The 27635-nt window shown below is 43.4% G+C and overlaps 6 protein-coding genes across 26 annotated transcripts in view; 2 read left to right on the plus strand and 4 right to left on the minus strand.

Annotated features, from left to right (window-relative positions):
* The window catches only part of rims2b (regulating synaptic membrane exocytosis 2b), a 31969-nt gene extending 28980 nt beyond the window's left edge, over positions 1-2989 (minus strand). For 13 of the 19 annotated variants that reach the window (XM_026349686.1, XM_026349685.1, XM_026349683.1 and 10 more), the window contains exons 1-2: positions 256-682; positions 11-112 (exon numbers count right to left, since the gene is read on the minus strand). In XM_026349686.1, the coding sequence (XP_026205471.1) occupies positions 11-112; positions 256-482 (329 nt within the window). In that variant the 5' untranslated portion in view covers positions 483-682. Of the gene's footprint in view, positions 1-10; positions 113-255; positions 683-759; positions 906-1234; positions 1463-2392; positions 2464-2945 lie in introns of those variants that run through there. The other 6 variants (XM_026349698.1, XM_026349687.1, XM_026349688.2 and 3 more) reach the window with 5 other exon arrangements.
* Positions 31-10804, plus strand: si:ch211-191i18.4 (uncharacterized protein LOC799350 homolog). The gene is made up of 4 exons (XM_033326214.1): positions 31-120; positions 9988-10190; positions 10280-10393; positions 10501-10804. The coding sequence occupies exons 2-4, from the start codon at positions 10098-10100 to the stop codon at positions 10612-10614; spliced, it is 321 nt and encodes a 106-aa protein (XP_033182105.1). The 5' UTR covers positions 31-120; positions 9988-10097; the 3' UTR covers positions 10615-10804.
* On the minus strand, positions 3073-7647 carry LOC113155180 (zinc finger protein 2 homolog). Its single transcript, XM_026349747.1, has 3 exons — positions 7079-7647; positions 6193-6402; positions 3073-5519 (listed from the first exon to the last, which is right to left on the minus strand). The coding sequence occupies exons 1-3, from the start codon at positions 7140-7142 to the stop codon at positions 3481-3483; spliced, it is 2313 nt and encodes a 770-aa protein (XP_026205532.1). The 5' UTR covers positions 7143-7647; the 3' UTR covers positions 3073-3480.
* A 2474-nt stretch (positions 10805-13278) lies between the features above and the next one.
* On the plus strand, positions 13279-16661 carry jtb (jumping translocation breakpoint). Of its 3 annotated transcripts, none has more exons than XM_026349893.2 (6): positions 13279-13488; positions 13845-14092; positions 15438-15478; positions 15569-15654; positions 15760-15839; positions 15945-16661. In XM_026349893.2, exons 2-6 carry the CDS (start codon positions 14004-14006, stop codon positions 16099-16101), a joined length of 453 nt encoding a protein of 150 aa, XP_026205678.1. In that variant the 5' UTR covers positions 13279-13488; positions 13845-14003; the 3' UTR covers positions 16102-16661. The 3 variants fall into 3 exon arrangements, with proteins under 3 accessions (XP_026205678.1, XP_026205679.1, XP_033182103.1); XM_026349894.2 differs by having other exon boundaries at positions 15572-15654; XM_033326212.1 differs by having other exon boundaries at positions 13287-13320.
* Positions 16662-17245: 584 nt separating this feature from the next.
* On the minus strand, positions 17246-20620 carry glmp (glycosylated lysosomal membrane protein). The gene is made up of 7 exons (XM_026349810.2): positions 20457-20620; positions 19322-19486; positions 19065-19163; positions 18681-18845; positions 18259-18477; positions 17747-18015; positions 17246-17656 (listed from the first exon to the last, which is right to left on the minus strand). Exons 1-7 carry the CDS (start codon positions 20565-20567, stop codon positions 17482-17484), a joined length of 1203 nt encoding a protein of 400 aa, XP_026205595.1. The 5' UTR covers positions 20568-20620; the 3' UTR covers positions 17246-17481.
* Positions 20621-21985: 1365 nt separating this feature from the next.
* Positions 21986-27386, minus strand: cct3 (chaperonin containing TCP1, subunit 3 (gamma)). Its single transcript, XM_026349771.1, has 14 exons — positions 27256-27386; positions 26025-26086; positions 25572-25622; positions 25270-25332; positions 25096-25192; positions 24889-25006; positions 24118-24304; positions 23759-23908; positions 23531-23663; positions 23191-23272; positions 22851-23031; positions 22526-22771; positions 22249-22380; positions 21986-22161 (listed from the first exon to the last, which is right to left on the minus strand). The coding sequence occupies exons 1-14, from the start codon at positions 27281-27283 to the stop codon at positions 22069-22071; spliced, it is 1623 nt and encodes a 540-aa protein (XP_026205556.1). The 5' UTR covers positions 27284-27386; the 3' UTR covers positions 21986-22068.
* Between the last annotated feature and the right edge of the window lie 249 nt (positions 27387-27635).

Consider the following 27635-nt stretch of genomic DNA (forward strand, 5'->3'; position numbering starts at 1 on the left):
TTTTACTCACGGCTGCGACCCGTCATCAATTGGACTTATAACCAGCAGAACTTCGGACACATTGGCAGCAACGTTATTAACCAACTCACTCAACCCCAAAAACGGATTCCACCTGTCCAGGTAAGACAGACAGTCAGCTGATAGGAAGTGGGCTTGCTTAGGTCAGCTGGGGAATCAGGGTGACTAAGTTTTAGCAAAGAGCTGTGGCCAGGACAAGTGCATCCTGGGAAACGTTGTTCAGACTGAGGTACTTACGGGGCAGACAGAAGTTTCACTTCCTCCCGATCTCTGCAGACACATGACGATGATGATGATGATGAAGAAAAACAGAAAACGTGAAAATAGAAAGAATATGAAAACTGAATCATAAAATTAAACGGAGGGGGGGATCCTCTCACACACTGTTTCAGTAGAGCAGCTCTTGTTTTGAAAAACTTAAGTTGATGACAAAAACAAATTAAATAAAACACAGACAGGAACATAAAAATTCAATCCTCTGACTTCCTGCCAGAATCTTTCCCCACCTACCCACAATGCACCTGGATCTCAAACCTGCACAAGCTGAGGAGCTCACCAACAGTGGAACCACCGAACCGGACATCACAGTAGCTCAAACGAACTTAATTATGGTTTTTAAAATCACATCGCCGCAGCTAACGTGACTTTTACTTTGAAGCTGTGGCTCAGGGAGCCGTGCTTTTATTTTGACTGGTCTGACCTGGTTAGCTGATTGTCCCCGATGATTTCACACCCCCTTACTTCAGCAGGCTCTTCTCTTTCTCCTCCTCCTTCTTCTGTCTCTCCATCACCGACAGGATGATCCTCCGCTCCTCCTCTGTCAGGTGGCTCAGGTCCGGCAGCTCCGGCCCCGGCCCGGCCGGTCCAGACATTGTGACAGGGAGCCGCTGAAAGAGAAGCGAGCGAGTGAGTCCCCCGCCATGTGGCCGGGGGTCCGTCACAGTGGGGATAAAGAATAGAATCGATGATGATGGTGGTGGTGGTGGTGGTGGTGAAGGCCACAGGACTGCAGGGTGTCCACGTCCAGGTGGATCCTGCGGCTCTGTGAGGAGCTGTGCACCCGCCGTGTCCGCTCCTCAGCGGCGAGGAGCGGACACGGCAGCGGTCAGAGAGCCGGTCGGTCTGCACCTTCAACCGCCGTCACACCAGCCACACATGCACCGGTTTATGGTCATCCACCCTCCATCCACCCTCCAGCCGTTCGTCCGTCCCTCACCGTAGGCGCAGCTGCGTCCTCTCGCCTGTTTATTCCGCAGTCATGTCGCCATCTCCGGGGTTCAGCGGCGGCTCCGGTCGGATCTCAGTCCCGACGGCTCTCATCCTCCGCTCCTCCCCGGCGGTCAGGCCCTCCTGCTCGGCCTGCGCTGCGAATCTTGATTGTTAACGGTGATAATGGAGGCGGAGGAAACCGGAAAATAAATAAATCCTCCGGGGGGGGGGGGGGGGGGGGTTGATGGGAGTGCGTAACGGAGCTACGTACAACAAAGATCAGCCGGTCACGTAGGGTGGGGGGTAACTGATCTATGATCAATAAACTAAAGTGATTCGGATCTGATCAATTTTAAAATACTCACATAAAATGTAAAGTTTAATAAATGTCACACAAGTCACAGAACCTCATCCACGACCCCAAGTGGTAGAGATTCTTGAACAATTACATGAAGGCTACTAGAACCTTCAGTTTGTTGCAGGAACCCATTAACTTCCTGTTATCAGTCCAAAGTCCAGTATGTCACTGGACTAGATCACTCTGAAAAAAAATCCTGTTCATCAGGTAAAAATCTAAATAATCTTTTTGAATTTTATCACAACTCCTGAATTCATGTTCCGCTATTTTGTTTTTGTTTTATTTTGACTTTCAGAACATCATAAAGGATTCTTAAGAATTCTTATCATTAAAAGTGCATAATTCAAAACTAGACCAGGTTCTGACCAGGTTTCTAGGTTAGGTGATTCTGGACGTTAAAACTGATTTGGGCTCTTGTTCAGCTCCTCAGTGTTTTGATGTTATGCCGACGTACCTCATCATTTTACAGATCTGCTGAGTACATCAGCAGACTAATGAATTCCGAAAGCTTTCAGGTCGAAGGAACCTGGACTGAACGTTACACCAACAAATTTTCTCTTCTGATGTAGACCTTGTAGAAAAGTCCTGATTTAGTGGAAACTGCTGCTTCTCTGAGAACATTATGGAGGTTCCTAAATATTCTCACAGCCCCGTGAGAGTTCAGGATCAGGACATTTGGACTTTGTCTGGTCGATGTATTTACAGGGTTCTGACAAAAATGTACAAAAAAATATTTGATCGTGTCAAAGTGATAAGAGATCATCATTCTGTCACATGGAAAGATAAAAGTGAAAACCTGTAACTCACCTAAACCAGTAGCAACTGGTGGATCAGGATCCTGGTCAGAAACTGCACCATGAAGACAAAGAACACAGTATCTGTTGGAGAACAGTTAAATCCGTCATTTATTTATTTATTTATTTATTTATTTTAAATGTATGTGTCCATCAGCAGAACAGAAACAAAATCCAACAACCAGTTACTGAAGCTGTTTGTTTATCAAATTCAGCAAAGATAATATTCACTAATATTTAAAAGGTTTAACAAAGAAAAACTTTTAATGGCTGAAAAACATGAACACATATGAATTGAGAGACGGTTCCTTCATGTTCTCAGATCAAGGCTGACATTTCATTTCTTACAAAAAAGGAAAAACTATGTGTAGTCTGCTAGTGTAGTCTGGGGGACCTCTACTCATACACTGAGCTCCTCTCCTCTCATTTCATGTCATTAACTTTGTGTCTTGTCTCTCCTGTAGTTGTGTTTCCTCCTCTCTGTCTCCCTCTCTCTGTTCTCCTCTGCAGGTATCCTCCTCCTTGGAGCTGTAGATCTCCCGAATCCAGTTACTGGTCCTACCAACCTGTCCAGTGTTTCTGCTGCTTGTTGTTGTTTTTTTGTTGCCTGCTGTTCTTTTCTCTCTTCTCCTTCCACTCACTCCAACCGGTCGAGGCAGATGGCCGCCCACCCTGATCCTGGTTCTGCTGGAGGTTTCTTCCTCTAAAGGGAGTTTTTCCTCTCCACTGTCTCCTGATGCTGCTCTGTGGGGTTGTTGGATTTTCTATATCATTCTGTACACTTTTATATCCCCAAGGTCTTAAACGTAAACACTATAAAGTGCCTTAAGACGACTTCTGTTGGGATTTGGAGCTATACAAATAAAACTGAGCATAATCGAATTTAGGAAAACCTAATACCAACACACGTTCTCATGTGGTTCCTCAGTTCAGTCTCAGTCCCCCTGATAGCAACAGTACACCTGACACCAAACCCTTCCACTACAGGACCTCAACCTATCGCTGGTCCGGACCAGGGCTTTATGCATCCTCCTATTATTTAAGTTAACCACATGTAAAGCTCTGATACAATATCACATGTTAAAAACAAGGGGTGTAGTGTCAATTAGGGTCAGTCTGTGACCTGCAGGCATCGGCAGATTCTTCCCGTTTCACTTCCTGTGACGGACTCGTGTGCTGCACCATGTGTCGCTTCATGTTTGATACTTGAGTAAAGCTTTTACCACAAACCGAGCAGCTGAACAGTTTCTGTCGTGTCCCTGCTGCATGCTGTGCCATGTGGCGTTTCAGATTTCCTCCTTGGGTGAATCTGATGCCACAAACTGGGCAGCCAAATGGTTTCTCTCCCGAATGAGTCCTCAGGTGTTTCTTCAGAGCTCCACTTGCAATAAAACCTTTACAGCAAACAGAGCAGCTGAACGGTTTCTCTCCCGTGTGAATTCTCATGTGAGCCTTCAGGTTGTGTTTGTGATTAAATCGATTACCACACTCACGGCAGCAAAATCGTTTCTCTCCTGGTTTTACCTCAGAGTTCTCCTCGGTGTCATCGAGCTCCCAGTGCTCGCTGCCACATTTGTGACGTCTGAACCCCGACAGCCACGTGAATTTTTTGTCACAAATGCTGCAGCTGAACTGTTTCTCCCCCGTGTGAACGGCCACGTGTTGAGTCATGTGCACCTTCTGTGTAAAACCTTTACCACAAAATGAACAACTGAATGGCCTCTCTCCTGTGTGAAGCCTCTGGTGCGTCTTCATATTCACCATACGGCCAAATCTCTTTCCACACTGAGAGCAGCTGAAGGGTTTGTCTCCGCTGTGACTCGTCATGTGGCCCAGCAATGACCGCTTGCAGCCAAATGTTTTACCACAATCAGAGCAGCGAAACGGTCTCTCTCCGGTGTGAATCCTCACATGTGCCTGCAGATGTTCTCTACGTCCAAATATTTTCCCACAGTCAGAGCAGGTGAACGACTTCTTGACAGGATGATGTCCTGAATAAACGTTTACAGCTGAATCAGGTTCACTAGTCTCCCTCCAACCGAGCTCCCTGACTTTAAACTTGTGTCCACAAAAGTCTTCAGTCTTAGCATCCGTACCTGGTTCTAACTGTCCATCTGGACAGTCTGGTCTCTCTGGTCCTGATCCAGTCTCAGAGTCCCTGTTGTTCTCAATCTGACTCTGATGAAGCTGTGAGGACTGAGGTTTCTCTTCATCTTCACTCATCACAGGAACACGACTGAATGGGAACTTGATGATGTCGGCCTCCTCCTGGCCTGGAAGCTGCTCTCCCTCTTGACTGCTCCACACTTCAGACTGAGAAGATTCACCTCCACACGTGTGTCTTTTCAGCTGATAAAGCCACGTGAATCTTTGGTCACAAACCCTGCAGCAGAACCTGTTCTCCTTTGTGTGGACCGACATGTGTTGCGTCAGATGTCCTCCATGTTTGAAACTCTTACCGCACACCGAGCAGCTGAACGGTCTCTCTCCTGTGTGGATTCTCACATGGATGTTCAGGTTGTCCTTGCGGCTGAATATTTTGCCACAATGAGAACAGCTGAATGATTTCTCCCCGGTCTCTGCTTCTCTGGTCTCGTCACTTGGGCTCTTATGAAGATGGGAGGCCTCACAAACGCACTGGTGACTTTTAAGTTGAGTGTACCAGGTAAATCTTTGGTTACAGAAGCGGCAGCTGAATCGTTTCTCCCCTGTGTGGATGGACATGTGATAAGTCAGATTCACCTTCTGGCTAAAACTTTTAGCACAGCACGGGCAGCTTAACGGTTTCTCTCCAGTATGAGTTCTCAGGTGGATCTTCAGATGTGGACTGCGCCCAAACATTTTCCCACACTCAGGACAGCTGTAGGTTTTTTTGCCATTGTTATGCCACAAATCTCTTGCTGGGACTTGAATGATTTTCAGGGAGTTTATCACTGACTGAGGTTCCCTAATCTCAGATGAATCATCATCACTGACGTCTGTCTTCAAATCTGAAGAATCTAAATTAATGTTCCAGGCTGATTTTGTCTGACTGGTCCAGAATTCCTTCTGTTCCTCTTTAATGTGACGGAGTTCTGGGTCCTCCTGGTCCAGACTGTCTTCAATATTACAGTCTTTATTCACTGACAGTTGCTGGATGTCTGCAGAGAACAAAAAACAGAAGGATAAGTAAAATTATGAGAGTTCTTATTCAGCTTCAGTCTTTTGGTGTTTGGATGATGATGGTGGAAAATGCTGCCTAACATACATGACCATCAAAACATCCTATAGATGTGAAGAGCGTCTGAAATCTACATGGTGTCCACGAGAACTTCCAATTGACCAACAAAACCTCCAGCACGACTGCTTTTGTCCTGACTGATGACTGACAGATCGTGTTGCTCCGTCAGACAGAAGAAGATCACAGTCCAGTCTCTCTCTCATTACCCACCAGTGGAGCAGACGGTCCCTTGAGATTTACTCACCAAACAAGTCCTACTCACATCTGGAGGTTGTTGGGTGTTTGGATTCTGTAGCTTTTTTTCTAAAGACCCAGATAACCTCTCAAAAAACCAACCGAACTTCTCAGAAGTTCAGAAACTTCTCCACAACTACAGGAACTTTCTGCAAATCCACTACAATATCCGGGAAGAACAGGCTTCAGATCGGAGACCCACAGGAGCTGTTGTGATTAAAAAAACAGAAGCTCTCAAGTTCTAATAACTTTGTCTGTGTGTACTTGTATTTGGACGACTGTTTCACAAAAACCCAGTCCTCCTGAAGACTGTGGACTGTTCCTCCATCCCCTCTGTTAAATGAATGTGTTGTTCCTACCTGAACCATCCTCTTTACTCTTCACAGGAACACGACTGGACGGGAACTTGGTGATATTGGCCTCCTCCGGTCCTGGAAGCTGCTCTCCCTCCTGACTGGTCCATACTTCTTCATCTTCTTCTTTGATGTGGGGAGGCTCCGGATCCTCCTGGTCCAGACTGAGGCTCCACTGCTGAGCCTCATCTTTACTCACAGACGCCTGCTGTATGTCTGCAGAGAACAATGAAACCTCAGCAAATAATGACAGAAATCAAAACCCTGAAAAACCCCCAAAGTCCTAAGGCTCTCCTTAAAGAACTGCTACAACCCGCAAGTACTAATTATTAAGATCTATGACCTCCATGAGGACCTCAAGCATACAAATGACCCTAAAATCTCTGAAGGACCAATAGAACCTCCAACAGGACCAGCACAACCACATAAAAAGACTTCCCTGACTGCATCTCTGCTAATACACGACCTGGATCAGTTCAACAGGATCGAAGGAACTACGTATCTTTACTGTCACTAACTCTCAGGCTCCGTTTACCCATTGATTTGATTGGTCAGCGGTTGGGCTTTGATTCTAACCTGCCCCATCTGTTACTATGGTGACGATAACCCACCAACCAACTTGGTGTTAAACCCCTACAACACAGGTTGCCGTGGTGATTTACCATGGTGACCTTTAAAACCTGTTACTGTAGTCAGGCCTGTAATCCGGATTCTGCGGTTTAATGTCATAAAGACGTCATTCTCTCTCACACACATACACGTCACTCTGACGTCATACTGCACGGCTAACTAGTAAGTTTTAAATCCTCTGACTAAAACCAGCTAACGTTAGCTTAGCGGCGTTAGCAGCGCAGTGAGATTAGACCCGTTTCCTACTGTAAAATACACAAACCTGATGATCTCAGTCTCCTATGAGAACCTAAAACCACATTCGATGGTTTACGGTGTCGGTCCATCCCAGGTCTGGTTTATGAGCGGCCGGTTTTTCTGCCGTTAAGAACATTCAGCTAACGGTTGACTGCTAACGCTGCTACCGACTACAAGCCATCACTTCCGGCCACACGTTTCAAAATAAAACCCCGCCTGTTTTACTTTTTATTTGTCCACATACACGCAGCTCTGGAAATCTGTTATTGAGACGAACACTGCACGTACAACACGACTTCTAGATAAACCTACCGTGAAAAAAACCCGAAGATACACTCGTTTCTAATATTTCGCCTGTGTTAAAGACCAACTAACAAGTGGATTGCTGTTAAATGACATCAGTGATCATCCAGGAAGCGTAAATGAGCCCTTCTGCAAATTATTAAGGCCAAGAACAGATTTATAAATGAGATGAGACCCAGATCAAGCCTATGATGCATTTCTGTCTCTTGAGAATTATAATAAGCACAGTGCTGTAAGGAAATATTAGTAACAGTGAAATATAAAGGGAAAAGAAAATTTTACTTTACAAAAACACAAAACGAACATGCAAATGAATTTTTTTTATATATTTTTTTATATACTTTATTGATCCCCTTGGGGAAATTGTGGGTGGACAGCTGCTAGACGGTATGTCAGCGCTACACTACGGGTTTCAGTGTCTTGAGTAGAGCAAGTCATTTAAAAACAAAAGAGCAACTGATGGAAACTGCATTCAGTTGGTGTTTTTAATAGATTTACAGAAGGCTTAGACAATAGATCAAACTATTGGAGCCTCTTGCCAGAGGGGAGGGACTGGAAGAGAGCGGTCGGCTGCTCGTCTCCGGGTCCTGGAGCGATGAGAGCCTGCAGCCGATCATCTGTAGAGTGGAGTGGATGATGTCAGTATAGAAGTTGACCAGCAACCTCACAGGGAAGCAGAGCCTATGCTGAGCCTTCTCTGTAAGAAGCTGATGTTCTGTACAATAATATTTCTAATGTTTCTGATTTGTTCAAATCTGTGTTTTTTTTTTTTTTTTTTGCAAATAGTTTAAAGGATCTTTTGAGTACCACTGAAAAGCAGTTGAAAAACAAATTGTCTTTAATATAAAGAAAACGAAGTTTATGGGTTTTGGAGGTCGAAGGGGACCAAAAATTTTAATTCTGTGACGTTGACATTGAAAGAGCAAAATCAGTTATTTCCACACAGTGTAAAAACGTCTTTAGTAGCTACAGGACAATAAATTTACCTTTAGAGATATGTCTAGTTATGATTTTGCTCTGTCAATGTCAACATGTGTTTCTCTCGTTATTTGCTGACAAACGATCCTTTTTGACATTTTATCTCACAGCTCCAGAAAACTGAATTTATTTCAGTCCATCAACTCATAATATACCCATTATAAACACTAGGAACAAATCAAATATATAGAGAAATAATCAAGTCACCGGAGAGGACGTTCTCAGGTGATTTGATGTGACGCATTTTATTTGGAGTGTGAACAGAACCAGAACCAGGTGACACCAGGTGTCTCAGGTGTTGGTCGTGATTCAGCTGATCCGGCCCCGGCCCACACAAAACCCTGATATGAAATTACTTATAAACCAGGACCGAAGATAACCTAGTTGCTACATACCTGGACAGGTGAGAACTGTGCGTAGGATCCAACCTGGCGTCTAACAAACGACATCATTAGGCTACGCGCAGCTGGGACCAAGAAATCCAGCTTCACCTGTCCAAACCACCAGGAGACTCGGACCGGATGCATCCGTGTCACGGGATTTTTGGCGTTTACCTAATAAGGTAAATAGGACAGGATGTGATGTCATCAGAGAGACCCCGGTGATCTGGGTGGATCATCCCAGTTCCCTCCAGAACCGGCCACGGTTCTCTCTGTCAACTGTTCTGCTGAAACATGAGCTCGGTTCCAGTCTATGAAATATGTTTCATATGTTCTGAGAAATGTATTGAAGGGAACATTTGGTCCAACCTGCTGAAAACCGACTTTACGCTGACTTAGAAAAAAACTTCCACGTTCCTCAAAAAGACCCGAAACTGTTCTTCTCCTTGGGCTTTGTTCATCTGATGAATGACTGAAAATATAAAGAAATTCACTGGATTTGAAGGAATTTTCCAAGGGTGAATTTTAAATATTACAACAAAATATTTAAAATGTCCAACTCGCCCAAAATATAAAGTAAATCTTAAAACTGTAAATGGAATATCCAATAAAACTGTAAATGGAATATCCAATAAAACTGTAAATGGAATATTCACTAAAAATTTTAATGGAATATCCAATAAAACTGTAAATGGAATATCCAATAAAACTGTAAATGGAATATTCACTAAAAGTTTTAATGGAATATCCAATAAAACTGTAAATGGAATATTCACTAAAAATTTTAATGGAATATCCAATAAAACTGTAAATGGAATATCCAATAAAACTGTAAATGGAATATTCACTAAAAATTTTAATGGAATATCCAATAAAACTGTAAATGTCTGTGTGTCTTTCTGTCTCTGTGTGTCTGTCTTTCTGTGTGAGTGTGTCTTTCTGTCTGTCTGTCTGTCTGTGTGTCTTTCTGTGTGAGTGTGTCTTTCTGTCTGTCTGTCTGTCTGTGTGTCTTTCTGTCTCTGTGTGTCTGTCTTTCTGTGTGAGTGTGTCTTTCTGTCTGTCTGTCTGTCTGTGTGTCTGTCTTTCTGTCTGTGTCTTTCTGTCTGTCTGTCTGTGTGTCTGTCGACCTCAGTTCTTCTTCTTCTTCTGAGTGTGATGATGTAACTGTGATGTGTCAGTCAATTATTGGAGAAGACCAGTGTGATGTCATTGTCTGATCATGTGACTCCTGATCAGACTGAGAGGATTATTGTTTCCTGTTTTTATCCCACAGCAGAAGAAGAGAGAAGCCTGTGGTAAAACAGCTGATCAACAGGTGGCCCGTTGACTGACAGCTGATTAACAGGTTGTCAGTTGATTGACAGCTAATCCACTGATTGACAAATGAAGCTCGAGGTGTCCGTGCTCCTGATCATCTGCCTCCACAGAGTCAACTGCAGTCTGCCCGACTTCACCCCTGCAACACCTCTCCAACAGGTAGGACAGATGCATGCTGGGAGAAACAACATCCTCCTTCCTGCTCCTCGTTTCCTCATAAAGATCCAACGTTGTTTCCGTCTCGTCAGGTTGATATTTCAATGAACTCCGAGTCGAGCGCCGTCACATCTGTGATGAGGATCGGGGTCAGTCGACTTCCTGGACTCTGTCGACGCCTGAAGAGACGCAGAGTCACCGTCCTGGTAAACACCTACACAGACTCCAGCAGCTGTTTTAGATGAAGAACCTGAGACCACCTGTCTAACCTCAGTGTGATGGGACCCCACCTGTCTACCTGTCTGTGTTTCAGTGTAACTTGAAGACGTTTTGCTGGTCTGGGTCCAGTGACAGGGACCGGTCTGGTCAAGTGTGTCGCTGTCCCCGAGGATCCAGGTGTTCACATTTTTTCATCCACAGTCTCTGAACCAAAATTTCACCTGTAACTGCAAAAAAAAAAACAGTTTTCCTGGAGCTCATTGAAAACGGTTTAATCAGTTCAGTTTCAGTTTAGAAAACATTGGTTTAGCCACACCAGTGACCTGGTAACTTACAGAAGCTGTCAGTCGTAAAAGTTTTCCTGTAATAACTTAAATATACCACTTTACCTCCCTGATGACGTTCACACCTCCAACACTGCAAGGGCCGCCACGGGATGTGACCTTCAAAATAAAAGCTATTTTAGTAAAACTGTTGTTAGAGACAGGTCCTGTCCCACCGGGAGGAGGCCCCGGGGAAGACCCAGGACACGTTGGAGGGACTATGTCTCTCGGCTGGCCTGGGAACGCCTCGGTGTCCCCCCGGAAGAGCTGGAGGAGGTGTCTAGGGAGAGGGAAGTCTGGGCATCTCTGCTAAAGCTGCTCCCCCCGCGACCCGGCCCCGGATAAGCGGAAGAAAATGGATGGATGGATGGATGGATGTTGTTAGAGAAGTTCCCACAGACACTAAGCGACACATTCTCTGTTTCTGTCTTTATTAATTATTGTTTCAAATGTTCTCTACACACACGTATTGATTCTTACGTCACATATCAAGTTTACATGAACTCCAACAACAGCTGTTTTTATGATTTTTATACTACACTGTACCTGAAGTATACATGTTTGTTGAGGCATTAACGTATTAACTTTATGTAGTGTCGGTACATTAATGTACAGCTGTTTCATAAATAATAATAAAACGTCAGCATTTATCAGTTCCACCAACACAGCTCATTGTTCAGACTCTGGTCTGGTCTGTCTTTCTGACTGGGGTCACCAGCTGTACATCAACCCAGCTGATGATCCAAAAAGCAGCAGCTCGTCTCACTTGTGATCAACAGGACACTCGTTACTGTCTGTGACATGTTGAAATTGCATCTAATGACATAGAAACATTTCTTCCTCCAGCACTTGGTCGCCTTGACTTTTGAAGTTTGTTCTTGTAACTCACTTCAAAGCTTCAAAGAAATTGCTCAATGTAACTAATTAGACTTCTTGTTACTAGTTAGACTTCTTGTTACTAATTAGACGTCTTGTTACTAGTTAGACGTCTTGTTACTAGTTAGACGTCTTGTTACTAGTTAGACTTCTTGTTACTAGTTAGACGTCTTGTTACTAGTTAGACGTCTTGTTACTAGTTAGACTTCTTGTTACTAGTTAGACGTCTTGTTACTAATTAGACTTCTTGTTACTAGTTAGACTTCTTGTTACTAATTAGACGTCTTGTTACTAGTTAGACGTCTTGTTACTAGTTAGACGTCTTGTTACTAGTTAGACGTCTTGTTACTAGTTAGACTTCTTGTTACTAGTTAGACGTCTTGTTACTAGTTAGACTTCTTGTTACTAGTTAGACGTCTTGTTACTAATTAGACTTCTTGTTACTAGTTAGACGTCTTGTTACTAATTAGACGTCTTGTTACTAATTAGACTTCTTGTTACTAGTTAGACTTCTTGTTACTAGTTAGACGTCTTGTTACTAATTAGACGTCTTGTTACTAATTAGACTTCTTGTTACTAGTTAGACTTCTTGTTACTAGTTAGACTTCTTGTTACTAGTTAGACTTCTTGTTACTAGTTAGACTTCTTGTTACTAATTAGACGACTTGTTACTAGTTAGACTTCTTGTTACTAGTTAGACTTCTTGTTACTAATTAGACTTCTTGTTACTAATTAGACGTCTTGTTACTAGTTAGACGTCTTGTTACTAGTTAGACTTCTTGTTACTAATTAGACGTCTTGTTACTAGTTAGACGTCTTGTTACTAATTAGACTTCTTGTTACTAATTAGACGTCTTGTTACTAGTTAGACTTCTTGTTACTAATTAGACTTCTTGTTACTAATTAGACTTCTTGTTACTAATTAGACGACTTGTTACTAGTTAGACGTCTTGTTACTAGTTAGACTTCTTGTTACTAGTTAGACTTCTTGTTACTAATTAGACTTCTTGTTACTAGTTAGACGTCTTGTTACTAATTAGACGTCTTGTTACTAGTTAGACTTCTTGTTACTAGTTAGACTTCTTGTTACTAATTAGACTTCTTGTTACTAGTTAGACTTCTTGTTACTAGTTAGACTTCTTGTTACTAGTTAGACGTCTTGTTACTAATTAGACTTCTTTTACTAGTTAGACTTCTTGTTACTAGTTAGACTTCTTGTTACTAGTTAGACTTCTTGTTACTAATTAGACTTCTTGTTACTAGTTAGACTTCTTGTTACTAATTAGACTTCTTGTTACTAATTAGACTTCTTGTTACTAGTTAGACTTCTTGTTACTAGTTAGACTTCTTGTTACTAATTAGACGACTTGTTACTAGTTAGACGTCTTGTTACTAGTTAGACTTCTTGTTACTAATTAGACTTCTTGTTACTAATTAGACTTCTTGTTACTAGTTAGACTTCTTGTTACTAATTAGACGTCTTGTTACTAGTTAGACTTCTTGTTACTAGTTAGACTTCTTGTTACTAATTAGACTTCTTGTTACTAATTAGACTTCTTGTTACTAGTTAGACTTCTTGTTACTAATTAGACTTCTTGTTACTAGTTAGACTTCTTGTTACTAATTAGACTTCTACGTTTACTACTCGTAAACGTGTATGTGCCGCTTTTATTCTGAAGACACTGCCCCGGAAGTCTGAACGGCGGTGTTTTACGGTAAGCTGTCGGTGTCGCTCCGCGGACAGATTCGGTGTCAGTCGGTGTTTTAATCAGATCCCCGTTATTTATTCATCTTTATCGCTCAGTTTGTGTCGTTCCTCGAGTTCTCAACCCTTTTCACTTCCCGCGTCGATTTTTAAATGGCGGCCGTTCCAGCGGATTACGGTGAGTGTTTAGCTCTGCTGCTAAGCTAGCTAACGTTAGCAAGGCACACAGAGTTAGCAGGCTAACTGTTAGCATTAGCAGGAATGGCAGTTTTCTCTGCGCGTCTATGTTCAACAAAATGTTTCACAGTTTCATTTTGAACAGTTTCTCCTCCTGAATGTGATGTAATGTCCGCACCGTAACTCAGGAAAGCTAAACGCTACACTGTAAAGACCTTAGCTAGTATGCTGTTTCACATGCTAACAGCTTTGTTTGTGAGTTGTACAGTTGTACAATTGTTGTCAGTACAATGACAATCCTGTTGTTGATCGGAATGAACCTGACTAATTACTGGATTGATCTGTTTTATCTTTCAGCTTTCATCAGCCTGGAGCCTGAGAACAAAACCATCAGTTCAGTCTGATCACTATGTAAACAGACAGACAGGAAACTGGTCCACAACCAGTCACTAACTGGTCAGCAAGTATCAGAGTATCAGAGTGGCTGTGGTGTCGTCCTGGTGCAGGAGCAGGCTGATGGAGAGCGACTGTCGGATCCCCGTGGCATGTTGTCGGCCTCGAGTCCTCGTCCTCCACGCTCTGTTCTGGGGCCTCGTCTCGCTCAGGTCAGTCGGTCAGTGCTCTCAGGTCAGATGTCAGGCGTTCTGTAGATTTGGTAGCCTTCAGACGATCTAGCACGTCTTTAGGTAGTCAAAAGGTTCTTTACTGTTTCTCAGGGCGGTAGAGCAGTTGCCCACGAACCCCAGGGTGAGTGGTTCGATTCCTGGTTCTTCCTGGCTACTTGCTACATAATTCTCTTCAGGAAGTCACATGTCCCAGAGTTAGACAAGGCTGCAGTGTATATATTTATCACATCTTTTATTCCTTATAGCCACAGAACTATTGGCTATTCTTATATCTGTAAAGTATCATTATTTTAGTTATCAGTCAGCTAGCTCACTGGCTAACAAATGCCATTAGCCAAACAAACAAACAGAAGAACTCTTCTCAAATGCATCTGGTTTAAAATTGAATTGAGTATATATGATTGTCCTTCATCATCCCTCTATAATAAACCTATCCAGAAAGAGATAAATGATCTTGGAAATTAGTTAATTGAAAGTGCTAAAACAAAAGAGAAAATAATGTTCAGAAGACATTAGAGAAATGTCAAACAGCTGGTTACAAAGAGATTTCCCATTGTTTGGAAGAGCAGTTTCTATAAAGACTATTAGCTCTATCACCTAAAATTATTAAAGAAATAAACTAATTCAACTTCAGTTTTATTTGGAAAAAAACAAACAGATCGATGGCGGTGGTGGAATAAAAGCACTTTGAAATCATAGACCATGAAATGGCTCCAGTCTTGTTTTAGGAACAACAACCAGCCACGGTTCTCTCTGTCTTCGATGGTGTCTGATGGCTTTGGTGGCACAAAATGATTGAGATTCATTCAAACTGTCAGTTGAACTTTCTTTACTGGAAAATTATTCACAACGTGCCACTGTAAAATAAAAAAATCTTTTGTGGAGGAGAAAAAAATACGGCCAGTTCATGAAGTTCATTCTAAATTAGATTTACTAAAGTAAAGTAAATCTAATTTAGAATGAACTGTAAAAGATTGTACCAGTTTAATTAAAAACCGTCACCAAAAATAAATACACTTGAATATTACTTAATATTACTATATTAATATTACTTAATAGTTTAGGTGCAGAAAGTGCAGTAATATGTTTTAAGGGAAAATTTGGCCAATAAGTTAAGGTGAATTTTATATATTAGAAATGTCCCAATGTTCAGTTCCCCCAAAATATAAAGTACATTTTAATATTGTTATATCACAATCCTAAATATTTAAATATAGATAGATTTTTTTCTACTTTTTTTATGGACAGGCTGCCCTTTGAGGTGCCAAATAAAAATAATAGACCCAGACCAAAATCCTGTGTGATGTCTGTCCATGTGTTTCAGAGTATTCGGAGCGGCTCTGCTGAGTGAAGAGAAAACTACAGGTAACAGCAGTTAATTAGCACAGACTTGAATCTTTCTTTAATGAAAGCTGTGTTTTTACCAGTCCGACCTCTGTTTTTCTTCTCCTGCTGCAGTGAGGCCTGTGGTCGCCCCCTGCTGGCTGCTCGAGGACTTCACTGTGATGACAGAGTGTTCGCAGTGTAACGCCTTCCAGTCTGTACGTTGATAAGTGGACAACTGTGTGCCATTGTTGTCACACGTTCCAGGGTCGAGAGACGCTGTGTGTTATTGTTAAAAGTGTCAATGGTGTCTGTTGTTTCAGAGGTCGTGGTCAGCCTGTGGACAGACGGGATACGTAGAGAGGGTCAACTGCACCAAGTCCAACAAGGACGAGTACAAAAGGTGAGAAACTGAGTTAATGTGAGATAGTGTCGGTTTCTTTGTCCTCACATCAGTGGCAGGTCAGAACCAACGTTTTTGTCTTAACGAGTCTTCCTCCTCCACCAGCTGTCGCTCCACTCTCATGGAGGAACATCTCTTCTGGAAGTTCGAGGCAGCCATGTTGGCTCTTATGGCGGTCTTCGCTATCCTGGTGGTTGTTCGTCAGCGCTGGCTTGACCGCCTGGCCTCGGAGAAAGTCAGACGCCAGATTGAATCCATCTAGGATCCCAGTGACCTGAACCTGGTCTGATTCTGGATTTTAGCCTGCCGCAGTATTTACCGATTCAGTCCGGACAATGACAGACTGGGGTCCTTCATGGATCAGGAGTAATGAAACCTGCAGGAACCTGAACCCTTTTCCCCTCTTCTCTTCCTGAACTTGAATGTGAATTTGGACAACAGGTTTGGAGACTCTGAGCTGAACTGAGTCTCTTTAAAGCCGAAATTCAACTCTTGATAAAGTTCTTAGACTTCTTGTTTGTCCGCGGTAAAATAAAAACGGGAATTAAATGTTTTACAGGATGAAACTTCATCTTAATCATGAAGGAACAAAATCTAATTTGAGAGCAGTGGAAACCAGGATCTGAAGCAGTCTGAACTGGACCTCAGTGATTCAGGTTCTAAATTTAAACTCTCCTCTCTATTTTGTTTTGAATCGGTTCTCCTTTGAAACTGCAGGTTCACATTTCTGTTTAAACGCAGCTGCCGGTTTGGATTTTATTTTCAGTCTGTTAATGAGTTTAGTTTGATTTTCTCTGACAAAATAAAAAGCACAAAGAGAGACCTGGTTCCTGAAAAATCATTCACAGCGTCAAGTTTTTTTTTTTTTTTTACACAAAGGAGAACCAGAAGAACAGCAAAATCTGGGTTCTGCTGATCCACACACCCACCGATGTTCTCAGAGCTCCTGCCACCGTTTACATGAACGAGAGCCAAAACATTAGAACCACCTGTTCACATACACGCTTCAGGTGTACCTGATAAAGTGGTCGCTCAGCGGCCGAACCTGCAGCAGGAACCAATGAGGTTGGAGATCAGAGACATTATTGTAATATTTAAAAATCACAGCAACCAAAGACGACTAAAGCTCTTCCTGACCGACCCGGGTCAGGTTCAAGTCTGAGCTGGCGTTTGGACCCGGCTCGACCCATTTTTAGGTCTAGTTTAGGAATCAACGTTACATTTATGACAGCTTTGTGAAGCTGGTTCTATTTATTGATCAAACTAGTAATTTAGGTTAATAATGGATCAATGAGGGAATTTAAAGAACATCGTAAAATCTCTGGACACTTCTAATTATGACGTGTTAGCTTCTTGATTGGTTGCCCCGGCCGTCAAAGGCGGGTCTTCACAAACAAAGATTCTGATTGATCGCATAAAATCATGTGTTTTATTGTTTAGTAAGAATCAATGAACCTGATCAGTTTCCAGACAGAACCTGTCGACTCCGTCCGACCTGTGCAAGACAATAAAAGTTTTTAAAACCGAGTCCTCACTCCTGATTGGCTGAGGGGGCTTCGAGAGCTGGGTCTTCAGGAGAGTGATGTCATCAGTCAGTCCACACGATAGGCTAGCCTTAAAACGTCTTACATCTGATTGGCCATCAGTTGATTGGCTGGTAGGACGATGCAGAGCACGCCGCTCTCTTCCGGACGCAGACCCAGAGTCCGCCAAGCAGCAGGAGGATCATGGGAGTGCCCAGACCGACGGCCATGATGGCGATGACCAGTGGTGAGAAAGAGTCAACAGGAGGAGAACCGATGCCGACCAGAACCGTCCTGAAGGAAACGCACGAAGAAGAAAAGGTGAAATTAACTCACAGGTTTGTTCTGATCGTCAGAATCAGTGAAATAAAGCTGCTGACCAACCAGCTCAGGTATTTGGTGTTGTTGTAGAACGGATCTCCTGACAGGCCAAAGCTCATGTTCAGTCCAAATGGTTCTGGTTCTGGGTAGAATGCCCGGATCAGACTGGAAGATGCCGCCATCACCTCACCATTCTGAGGCCTCGGGTCAGAATGGCGACACGGCGTGGCGTTCTCCAGAGACGGGTTAGTCTGACGGTACGCCACCGGCTTCCACTGAACAAAACCCAGAACATCAGAGCTGCCATTCGGCGCCGAGACCCACTGAGACACCTGAGGGGTCAAAGGTCGACAGGAAGATTTGTTTTTAAAAAAAGTGTGTCATTAGTAGTACTACAACTTTGGAGAACGTGACCTGTGACACGTGTCAGTAACTCTAGCAACTAATTTCCAAACGTTCTCATCTCTACGCAGGTTAGGGTTAGGTAAGAACGCATTTCTCCAGCGTTAAACTGCGTCTGTTTTGAAACGATGATGTTTCCGCTGTGGATACGATTTACATAAACACTACAGGACCTTGAATATAGAAGGAGTGAACTCGTCGTCGATCGACCGCCGAGTGTCCACTCTGCTCAGGGGATAGGCCCCTCCCACTGCCTGCAGCTCCAATAGAAACCTGGAACGATTCGCCCGTGGCAACAATCCATCAAGCCACACCTCCATCTGGGAGGAGTTAGAGGTGTGCAGGAGGTGGGGCGGGGACAGGCCACGCCCCTCAGAGTCAAACACAGACAGCTAAAAAAAATGGACGAAATTAAATTAATAAATAAATCAACAAATAACTTATCAGATCCCACAGATCAACAAAAGAAACTTAAAGTCTGATTAATTCACTTTGATAGAAGAAGAAAGTCATCGCCTTTAACAACTGAACCTTCGTACATTTTTTTATAAAATTTTTATTTAATGACCCTGGCGTCTACATGGCAATGACTGACCTTTAAACAGAGCGACCCGTTGGTGAAGGTTGCGTCGGTGCCACACAGCAGAGCGGTCGGACCCGACAGGTTGAGGCGAGACCAGGTGAAGTTCTGCAGCTCGTATGGAGGGAAAAAGTCAGAGGTCGGATCAGCTGTGTTGTTGGTGTCGTCGTACTCCAACAGCTGCAGAGACAGAAACCAGATCGACTCAGATTAACACATCCACCCTGGTTCAGAAAGGTCCAGTGGGGTTGTTAAAGTGGAGTCTAAGAACCAGAACCCCCTGCTTTTTCTGATTCGTCTGATGGAAACTATTTTGTAATGTGTGTGTTTGTAGCAGAAAAGAAACGTTTTAGAGTTTAGCCCTTGATTATTAGAATGATTTCTTCGAGGTGGACAGACCCGGCTGAAGACGACGGCTGTGCTGTACAGGACGCTGCTCTCCGGCACCACCTTCAGGCTGCCGCTGGTGTTACGCGCTGAAAACAGAGGCCAGTTCACCTGAGAGACAAAACACAACCAGTTTGGTTACCGGAGGTCGTTAAAGTAACGGGTTCCACCGCCTGAGCACAGATCTTTGTTCTGTTTGTTTGGTTTAAGTAGTTTTAAAGACAAATCTGGGAAAACCAACTCTGATCCCTGAAATAAAATGCTCAGACCTGCACAGTAGAAGAAGATGAGTTGGTGTGGACAAGCAGCAGCGCTGGCGCCCCCTGGCTGCAAAACAGGAAGTGTAGCGTGTCATTGTTTTCCACGGCTCTGATGTGCAGCAGGTCGCCACCAGGAGGCACCGAAGTCGATCCAGGGTTCAACTCCACCGACAGCTGCGTGACAGAAGAAGAAACGAGCTGTGATCAAAGGCTGAAAACTGATCAAGGACTCCTTTCATAAATACCAGAAGAAAAAAATCTGATCAAACCGTTTGTTTGGGCAGCGAATGTGAAACTTTACATTTTCATTTAATTTTCTCTCTCAATTGAGTCCTATAAAATGAAATTTTGTACGTCATAACATTAATACGTCACATGAAGAAAACTGGATTTAAGACCTTTTATAATTCCAATAAATTTCAGTTGGTAACAACTGAACACCGAACTGAACATGGTTTGATTTGTGTTTTGCATTAGTAGAAGATTTTTATATGGTGTTTGTTCCACAGGTGGGTTTATTAGTGCCAGGTTCATTAGTGGAGTTGACGTCATAGGTTCAGTCTAAAATCATTTACTACACTGTGCGAATGTATTATTTTATTTGTTAACAGTTATTTTCTTATATTATGGAATAATTTTTTACATTTGAGGAACCAAATGGATTTTTGTTTCTGCTGAACGTTGTTGGTGTAAAAAAAAAATGATTAAACAATCTTAATTCATTAAAAACCTTCACCTCGGAAAAAACGCAGCTGCCTTTAATGTTTCTGAAATGTAGAATAGAAAAAACTAACTCTTCACTGAAAACTGAGTTTTTAATATTGACTTGTTTTGTAATAAATAAGCTCAAAACTAAATACGTTTAACTGAGGTTTCACTGTTATTTCAGAAAAGTTTCCTCGTTTTACAAACTGCAGCTGCTGCAACGGAAAAAAACAAGTTTCGAGGTTTTTTATCAGAAGAATTTAACTGCATTTTCAGATTTTTTAGGAGCTGCATGACGCGTCAGATTTTCTCTCTTTAAGTTAAATTAAAACTTAAAGCGACAAAAAGCTCAAATCAACACTTTCACTTCCTGTCAGTCCGCTGCTTCCTTCTGCGTCTTTAACTTGAGATATTTTACACACTTTCATTTTTTTCTCACCTGTCTTTCAAACGTTGTTGCTCCGCGGAACAAACTTTGACACGAACTGAGAAGAGAAAAGAAAAAAATGAGGAAAATGCCGCCGCTCTGTTTCTTCACCGCTGCCGCCATCTTTGTTGTGACTGCGCCGGGGTCACATGACGTCCTCCTTCATATGTCAGCTGACCGCGTAAAGCCCCGCCCCGGTGCTTTAAAAAGCTTTATTAACAAAGGAAACAACAACAACCAACTCCTTCATGATTAATTTAATCCAATTAAAAGCGTGTCAACCACTGACCAATCAGAGCTGAGCTAAAGTCACATGATCAAGTCAAAAACTAATTTAATCAAAACAGTAGACTCTGACTTCTTTTGAAGTACTAATACCAAAAGTACTAAAGTACTCCCAAGTAAAGCCCTGCCTGCCCTGGAAAATAAGCCCACACCTGAAGTTAGGAAAATGTACTATACTGTACTTCAGTACAGATTGATTCAGAACTCAGACTCTTAACTAGAAAAAGACAATACGATCACATCACTCCTGTCTTAGCTTCCTTACATTGGCTGCCAGTATGTTTTAGGATTGATTTTAACATTTTATTAATAACTTATAAAGCTCTGCATGGTTTTCCCCCAGCTATATATCCCAGCTTTTAAAGCCTTATGAGCCTGCACGTAGCCTGAGATCCTCTGGTAGAAATCTTCTGTATGTCCCCGATGTCAGAATGACTTCTTGAGGTGACAGAGCCTTTCCAGTTAGAGCCCCTAAACTCTGGAACAACTTATCTGAGGAAATAAGATCAGCTGACTCAGTAACATCTTTTAAATCTCTCCTTAAAACACACCTCTACCGACGAGCCTTTTCTGATCTTCTGTAAGCTAAAACAAATCTGTCTTTGGGAGGGCTCTCCTACCGTAGTCAAGCCAAGCGCTACATAACCTTCGTCATATTTCCTCGTCTTAGCTTTCGGCTGACTTTCGTTTCTCTCCCTCTCTTTCTTTTTGTCGCTGTTAAATATTTTGCCTTGGTGTCTCTTGAGGGTTTGTTCACTACACTTCAAACCTCCCGCTCTCATACGCGCACATTCAAGTACGACGAAAAAGCACGTTTCCTGGCGTCACACGGCCCACAGGGGGGCGCGCCCCACTATTTGAGAAGCACTGCTCTAGGGGGAGTTTTTCCTCTTTACTGTTGCCTAGTGCTTGCTCAAGTTTCTATCTTGTTGGGCTACATGTGTTTTTGTCTCTTTTGTGAAGCACTTTGTAACAAATGTTTAGAAAAGTTAATGTTTTATCAGCACAGTTTAAAATGAGAAACGACGACACAAACTTTCAGTTTCCCTTCCCTCAACATGTTGATTTCTGTAGATATATTTAATTAGTTAAGTACTCTAATCCCAGAGTATTAGTTTTTCCTTCATGTTTGTACTTCTTACTGTAGAGTCAGAGTAACTGATCCACTCCTGCTTCCTGTTGGCGTTATCGCCGACAGGTGAAAAACGTGGGAAAATGAACAGAACAGAAACATGTTTCTAACTTGGACTTTATTATGCCCCCCCCCTCCCACCCACACACACACACACTCACACTGAGTGACTAACATAGATCTGGATCCATGTGGACGGACGTGGATCTACTCGGCTCCCTGTCCTCCCATCGGCTCGTCTTTGTCTTTCTTCTTGTGACCAGAGACAATGTCGTCGATGCGCAGCAGCAGGATCGCTGTCTGAAAAACAGAGAGACACAAACAGGTTATAGAAAGCCCACGTCTCCTGCACCGAGGTCCGAAACACAGTCTGGTTCTTGTCTTGACCTCTACAGCGGTCTTGTAGGTCTGAGCTTTAACAGCGAGCGGCTCCCAGATCCCCAGAGACGACATGTCGGTCAAACAGCCGGTCTCTCCATCCACACCCCAACACACGCTGTTGTCCTGAGTGTGTTTAGCCTGAAGAGACGGGGAGAAACAGAACCAGGACTCAGAATAACATCTGTACCACAAATTGGGTCCACAGGTTCTCATGTAGACTGACGCTGACACCAGTATCGGGCCCAACACCGGTTCAGCAGAAGTCCACCTTCCAATAGCATACCCTCAGAGACGTCAGAACCCGGATGGTGGAGGCTCCACAGTTCTGGATCAGGGTTCTGGGGATGACCTCCAGGGCCTGAGCCACAGCACGGTAGGGCCACTGTTCGATGCCAGTCAGAGAGCGGGAACGCTCCGTCAGACGCTTAGACACAGCCATCTCTGTGGCGCCGCCGCCCGGCAGCAGGAAGGGGTCCAGCAGCACGTTACGGCAGACCTGCATGGCGTCCTGCAGGTTCCTCTCCACCTCCTGAGGATCAGAGACAGAGTCAGGTCTGAGGCCAGTTTAAGGTCTTAGACGTTACACATGAATGCAGATCAGGTCTTACAGCCAGGATCTCCTTGCTGGCCCCCCTCAGCAGGATGGTGCAGGCTTTGGGGTCTTTACACTCGGTGACAAACGTGAAATACTCGTCCCCGATCTTCTTAACCTCAAACAGTCCGGCTCCCGTACCCACGTCTTCCTCACGCAGCTCATCAGTCCGGCTGACAATACGAGCCCCACACGCCCTGAAGGACACGCAGGAAACTGCTTTACAGGAAATCTACAGGTAACACGCCAACGAGCACAGGGAACACGGACATAACGGTTCTACAGGCTTAATGAGGAAGGACACCGTGAAGATGTGTGTTAGACCTCGAGGACACAGACGCCAGCTGTGAACTAACCTGGCGATGCGGTTGTTGTCGGTCTTCCTCACGCGGCGGATGGCGGTGATGTTGGCCTTCACCAGGTAGTGCTGAGCCAGATCTGTGACACAGAGCACATGTGTGTGACTTGTTATCACAGCTCATTAACAAACCTGAGGTTCTGCTCGCTTTTCAGGGACTTCAGAGTCAGTGAGACCAGCTCTACTGGCCCCACACGCCTCGACCGACTTCATTTTCAGGTCTGCGGCTCCTCATCAGCTGTAATTAACACGATCCGACTGCGTCTGTTGGAGGAAACATATGTGGTGCACAGAGTCACCTGTGGGACAGCTGAGACACGTGATAACAGGTGTGTTACCTGAGATGCCTTTCTCTGTGAAGACCAGGTCTGGTTTGAGACGGATGATGTCTTCGCAGATCTGCTGGATGTAGTCTTCCTCCATCTGCAGGATCCTGGCAAAATCCTCCTCCTTACTGATCTCTATGTCCGTCTGCACACGTGAAGAACACACCACAAACATGATAAACAGAACAACAGCAGGGAACACGTCACAGCAGTAGGGCGTGTTGCTGGCATGTTTCGTACCTGGCTCTCCCCTTTCTTGTACTCCAGGGAACAGTCGAGCAGGACGATTCGCGGGTTTTTGATCATGCGTCTCATGCGGGGGTGGGTCACATCTTTGTTTAGCATAACTCCTCTCAGCACACACGAGTCCTCGATAATCCCACCTGGAACCTGAACCCAGACAGGATTAAATCAGAGGTCCAACACTGGTCTCTCCTAAAATGGTGAAGGCTAAAACAGAATGCTGCTGCTACACTCAGCTTTGTTCACAGCAGTGTCACACGCTCTCAAACATCATGTGATCTTTGTACCAATGCATCTGGATTCTAGTTGTTCTGTTGGGGGGTCAGGTAAAGAAGACAGCAGTAGAGTCCTTGTACCTTCTCCACCTTGGCGTACTTCTTGATGTCAATCTCTTTGCGCCCGCTGTCCTCCAGCTCTACGGTGCGAACGGCATCCAGCGCAATGCCGCAGGCCAGCTCAGACCAGCGGCTCAGAGCCTTGGTGTTGATGGCGGAGTGGACGATCTTCAGCATCATGGAGCGGTCCGATGTGTCCACGGGGGTGCTGTGGGACGGAGGGTTAAAGGATGATCCAAGTATGTGACAAATTAGTGTGAACAGCACTCTGACAGTGAACCTGCCTCAGGACCTGAAAGCCCACTGGTCCTTCAAAGATGCTCAATGAATATTAAGGTTCTTTTGGACACAGTAAAATTGAGTTTCCTGATATTCAGATGTTTGATGCTGCACCTGCAAAGGTGGAGGGTTTAGAGTACCTTGTTTCTGAAAAGTCCCCTCTCTGCTGACAATCTATGTTAAGTCAACTCTCCAAACAGCAGGCGGGTTTTTATTACAGAACCTGACGGATCCGTTTTCCACAGCTTCATTAAATCTCAGGAGATGTTAAGATAAACCTGCTGCTGGTTCCACATCTCTGATCTGCCTGATGATTCAGTTTTTTCATTTGTGTCATGTCGTCTTTCTGTTTGTCACACTTGTGGAAGTTAAAGCTGCATCACAGTCTGATTTGAAACATAATTTTGCTGCTCAGCAACATCGGTCTGGACTCATGTCCAGGTATCAAACACAGAACAGTGACAACACTTCACTAACAGCCGAGAGACAGTCAAACTGTATAAACCTGTGTACCTGATCTCCTTCAGGGTGTCCAGCATGTCCTCCAGAGCCTGTCTGTAGGCACCGATGACGACAGTCGGATGCATCTGCTGCTCCAGGAACTGCTCAGCCACAGACAGCATCTCGCCGGCTGAACACAGACAGGTTGAGCATTAACACCTGTGTACAATCGCTACACATAATCACCAAATGTAGCTACTTCAGATCAGTGCTCCTCACCAAGGATGATGACGGACGTGGTCCCGTCTCCCACCTCCTCGTCCTGGGTACGACTGATCTCTATCATGGACTTGGCTGCTGGATGCTGGACCTGAATCTGTTACCGTGGAGAGACATTAGTTGAAGCAAACAGTGACTGGTTTCATTAACTGACTCTGTTGTCGTATTTCTGACCTCTCGGAGGATGGCATTTCCATCGTTGGTCATCACAATTCCTCCTGTGGGGTCCAGCAACATCTGCCCACAGATGGCACATTGATAAATATTGATCATCGTTTCATAATGAAACATCACAGCTTCTTCTGTCTGGATTTTACTGTTCTGACAAATATCTGAAAACAGATGTTTAATATGTGGTCCGACCTCTAAGAACCAAAGTCAACAACTGACTCAGTTTAGAACCTCAAGTTTAAATCCAACTATTTACGATCAGATATAAGCAGAAGTTTGGTGTGATGAGGATGACGATGTCTCACCTTCATCATGGCCCGGGGGCCGAGACAGGTCCTAATCACATCTGCTATCGTCTGAAACACAAAATCACATTTGAGACAATAAACCGTTGCAGATTGAGAAACATACGCACTTTGTGGTTTAGTTTTAATCCTGGATCCTGACAGTTCGACTGACTCTAAAAACAATAATGAGTGCAGCAGGTTCTGTTGGCAGTTACATTAGGTTTAGATGAACCAGGACATTTTTGACAAACTGATTCTCGTCATATGTCCCGACTCTTTAAAGACAAACGTGCCTGACACCTGGTTTAACTTCACACTAAAACACCAGGACCGCAGACACCAGTTAAACCAGTCGTTCAGACACAGAGTGAAGTCTGTGTAGCAGAGACATTTCTTCCGTTTGTCTAAATGTGATAACGGATAAACACACACACAGTATAAACAGACTGAAATATAAAAGTATAAAATAACCTTTGCAGCATTGATGTTTCCTGTCTGGACTTTACGTCCCGATTCTCTCTTTACGTTCTGATCTGCAGAGAAACAGAAACAGGACATTTATTTGTCAGCACGCACACACAATGCTTTTATTTTGAAACAGATCAGGAAACTGATTTTTGCAGATATGTTCATTAACTCTGCTGGAATAATTAATCCAACAGGTTAAAGTTACTTTTTATTCATGTCCACCGCTCAGACTAACAGCATATTTAAGCTGTTTCTACAGTTTGTCCAGATAAAGAGCTGTTCCCTTTCCTTTCTGACTTTTCCAAAAATGTAAATGTATTATATATAAACAACATCTGTGTTTACACAGTCTGTTAGAAAACTTAATGAAACTTATTTGCTATGGTTCAAAGATGATACAACATGAAATTGTGATAAAATATCAGCTGGACACAAAGATCTGTTCTTATCAGATAAATTAGAAACTGTCTTGGTACCATGTTCAGGTTTTATAGTTTTATTATATAGTTGGTTTTATCTAGATTTTCTCATAAGCAAACACAGTTTCAGAACAGACAAATGATCTTTTAATTAGTATAAATGTCTCCTCAGACAACAAAGAGATTTTTCATGTCATAAACATGTTCCATCCCCATTCGTGTATTTATGAAGAAGGTATGTGCTTCTCTGTTTCTACACGACGCTCATCAGTAAAATGCCATTATATGGATTTTTGTCTCTAAACGCTGATTTCAGGTTAAATCTGTTTAACCAAAGCTGCGGGGCAGTGCGGGTGTGGCAGCTTCAGCATCATTACACTGGATTATAACGATTAGCAACATTAGCTGCTAAATCACTGACACGGATTTAAATCTGCTCTAAATGTTTAAACCGTGAAAACATGTGGCTCATTAAACTCCGAAATCTTTATTAAACTCTGTCAGATTAAAGGTGAGCCGCTGAAACCTTAACATTGAAAACCAAACCGACACTGTGCTAGCTGTTAGCTGCTAACGGCAGCTTCATGCTGAGTAACGGGGTAAGCTAGCTTAACTTAGCCTAGCATATCGGCGTGCTCTCTACGGTTAGGACAAGAGCTAACGATGCTAACTGCTAGCTTGGACGTCTCCGCAGGAATACATGCTCGCCGACGGTTAGCATCCGGTCCCCGCTGTGTGTAGTCAGTAAACCGTTACAGACCAGAGCTGAAACCGAGTTTTAACTTCAGTGTGATAAAAAAGATAAAGATACTTACTGAGCACTAAAACCTGCTGGCCGAGCATGGTGACAGCGCGTGCCTGGAAGGTTCTGTGAGACACGAGGAGAGGGCAGAAACAGCACAGTCCGACCAATCAGCTGTCAGGACCACTGTGATAGACAGGTCAGTTGACCAATAAAGTGAATGAGATCATTCGGGGACAGCTCAGCCTTTTATGGTGAAAACACTCCAGACCAGACTCCGTTGACTTTTTTCATGATTTAGCATCAATGTTACTCTTACCTAGAATTAAAAAGCTATAAACTTTACCCGTATGAAGGACTAACTACATAAAATAAAAGATATATTTAAATCATATTAATTCTTAATAGATAATAAATACTTACATACACTTTAAATTGCATTTTAGAAGTTTG

The sequence above is a fragment of the Anabas testudineus genome, chromosome 11 (genome assembly GCF_900324465.2).
Source record: "Anabas testudineus chromosome 11, fAnaTes1.2, whole genome shotgun sequence".
Lineage (NCBI taxonomy): Eukaryota > Metazoa > Chordata > Actinopteri > Anabantiformes > Anabantidae > Anabas > Anabas testudineus.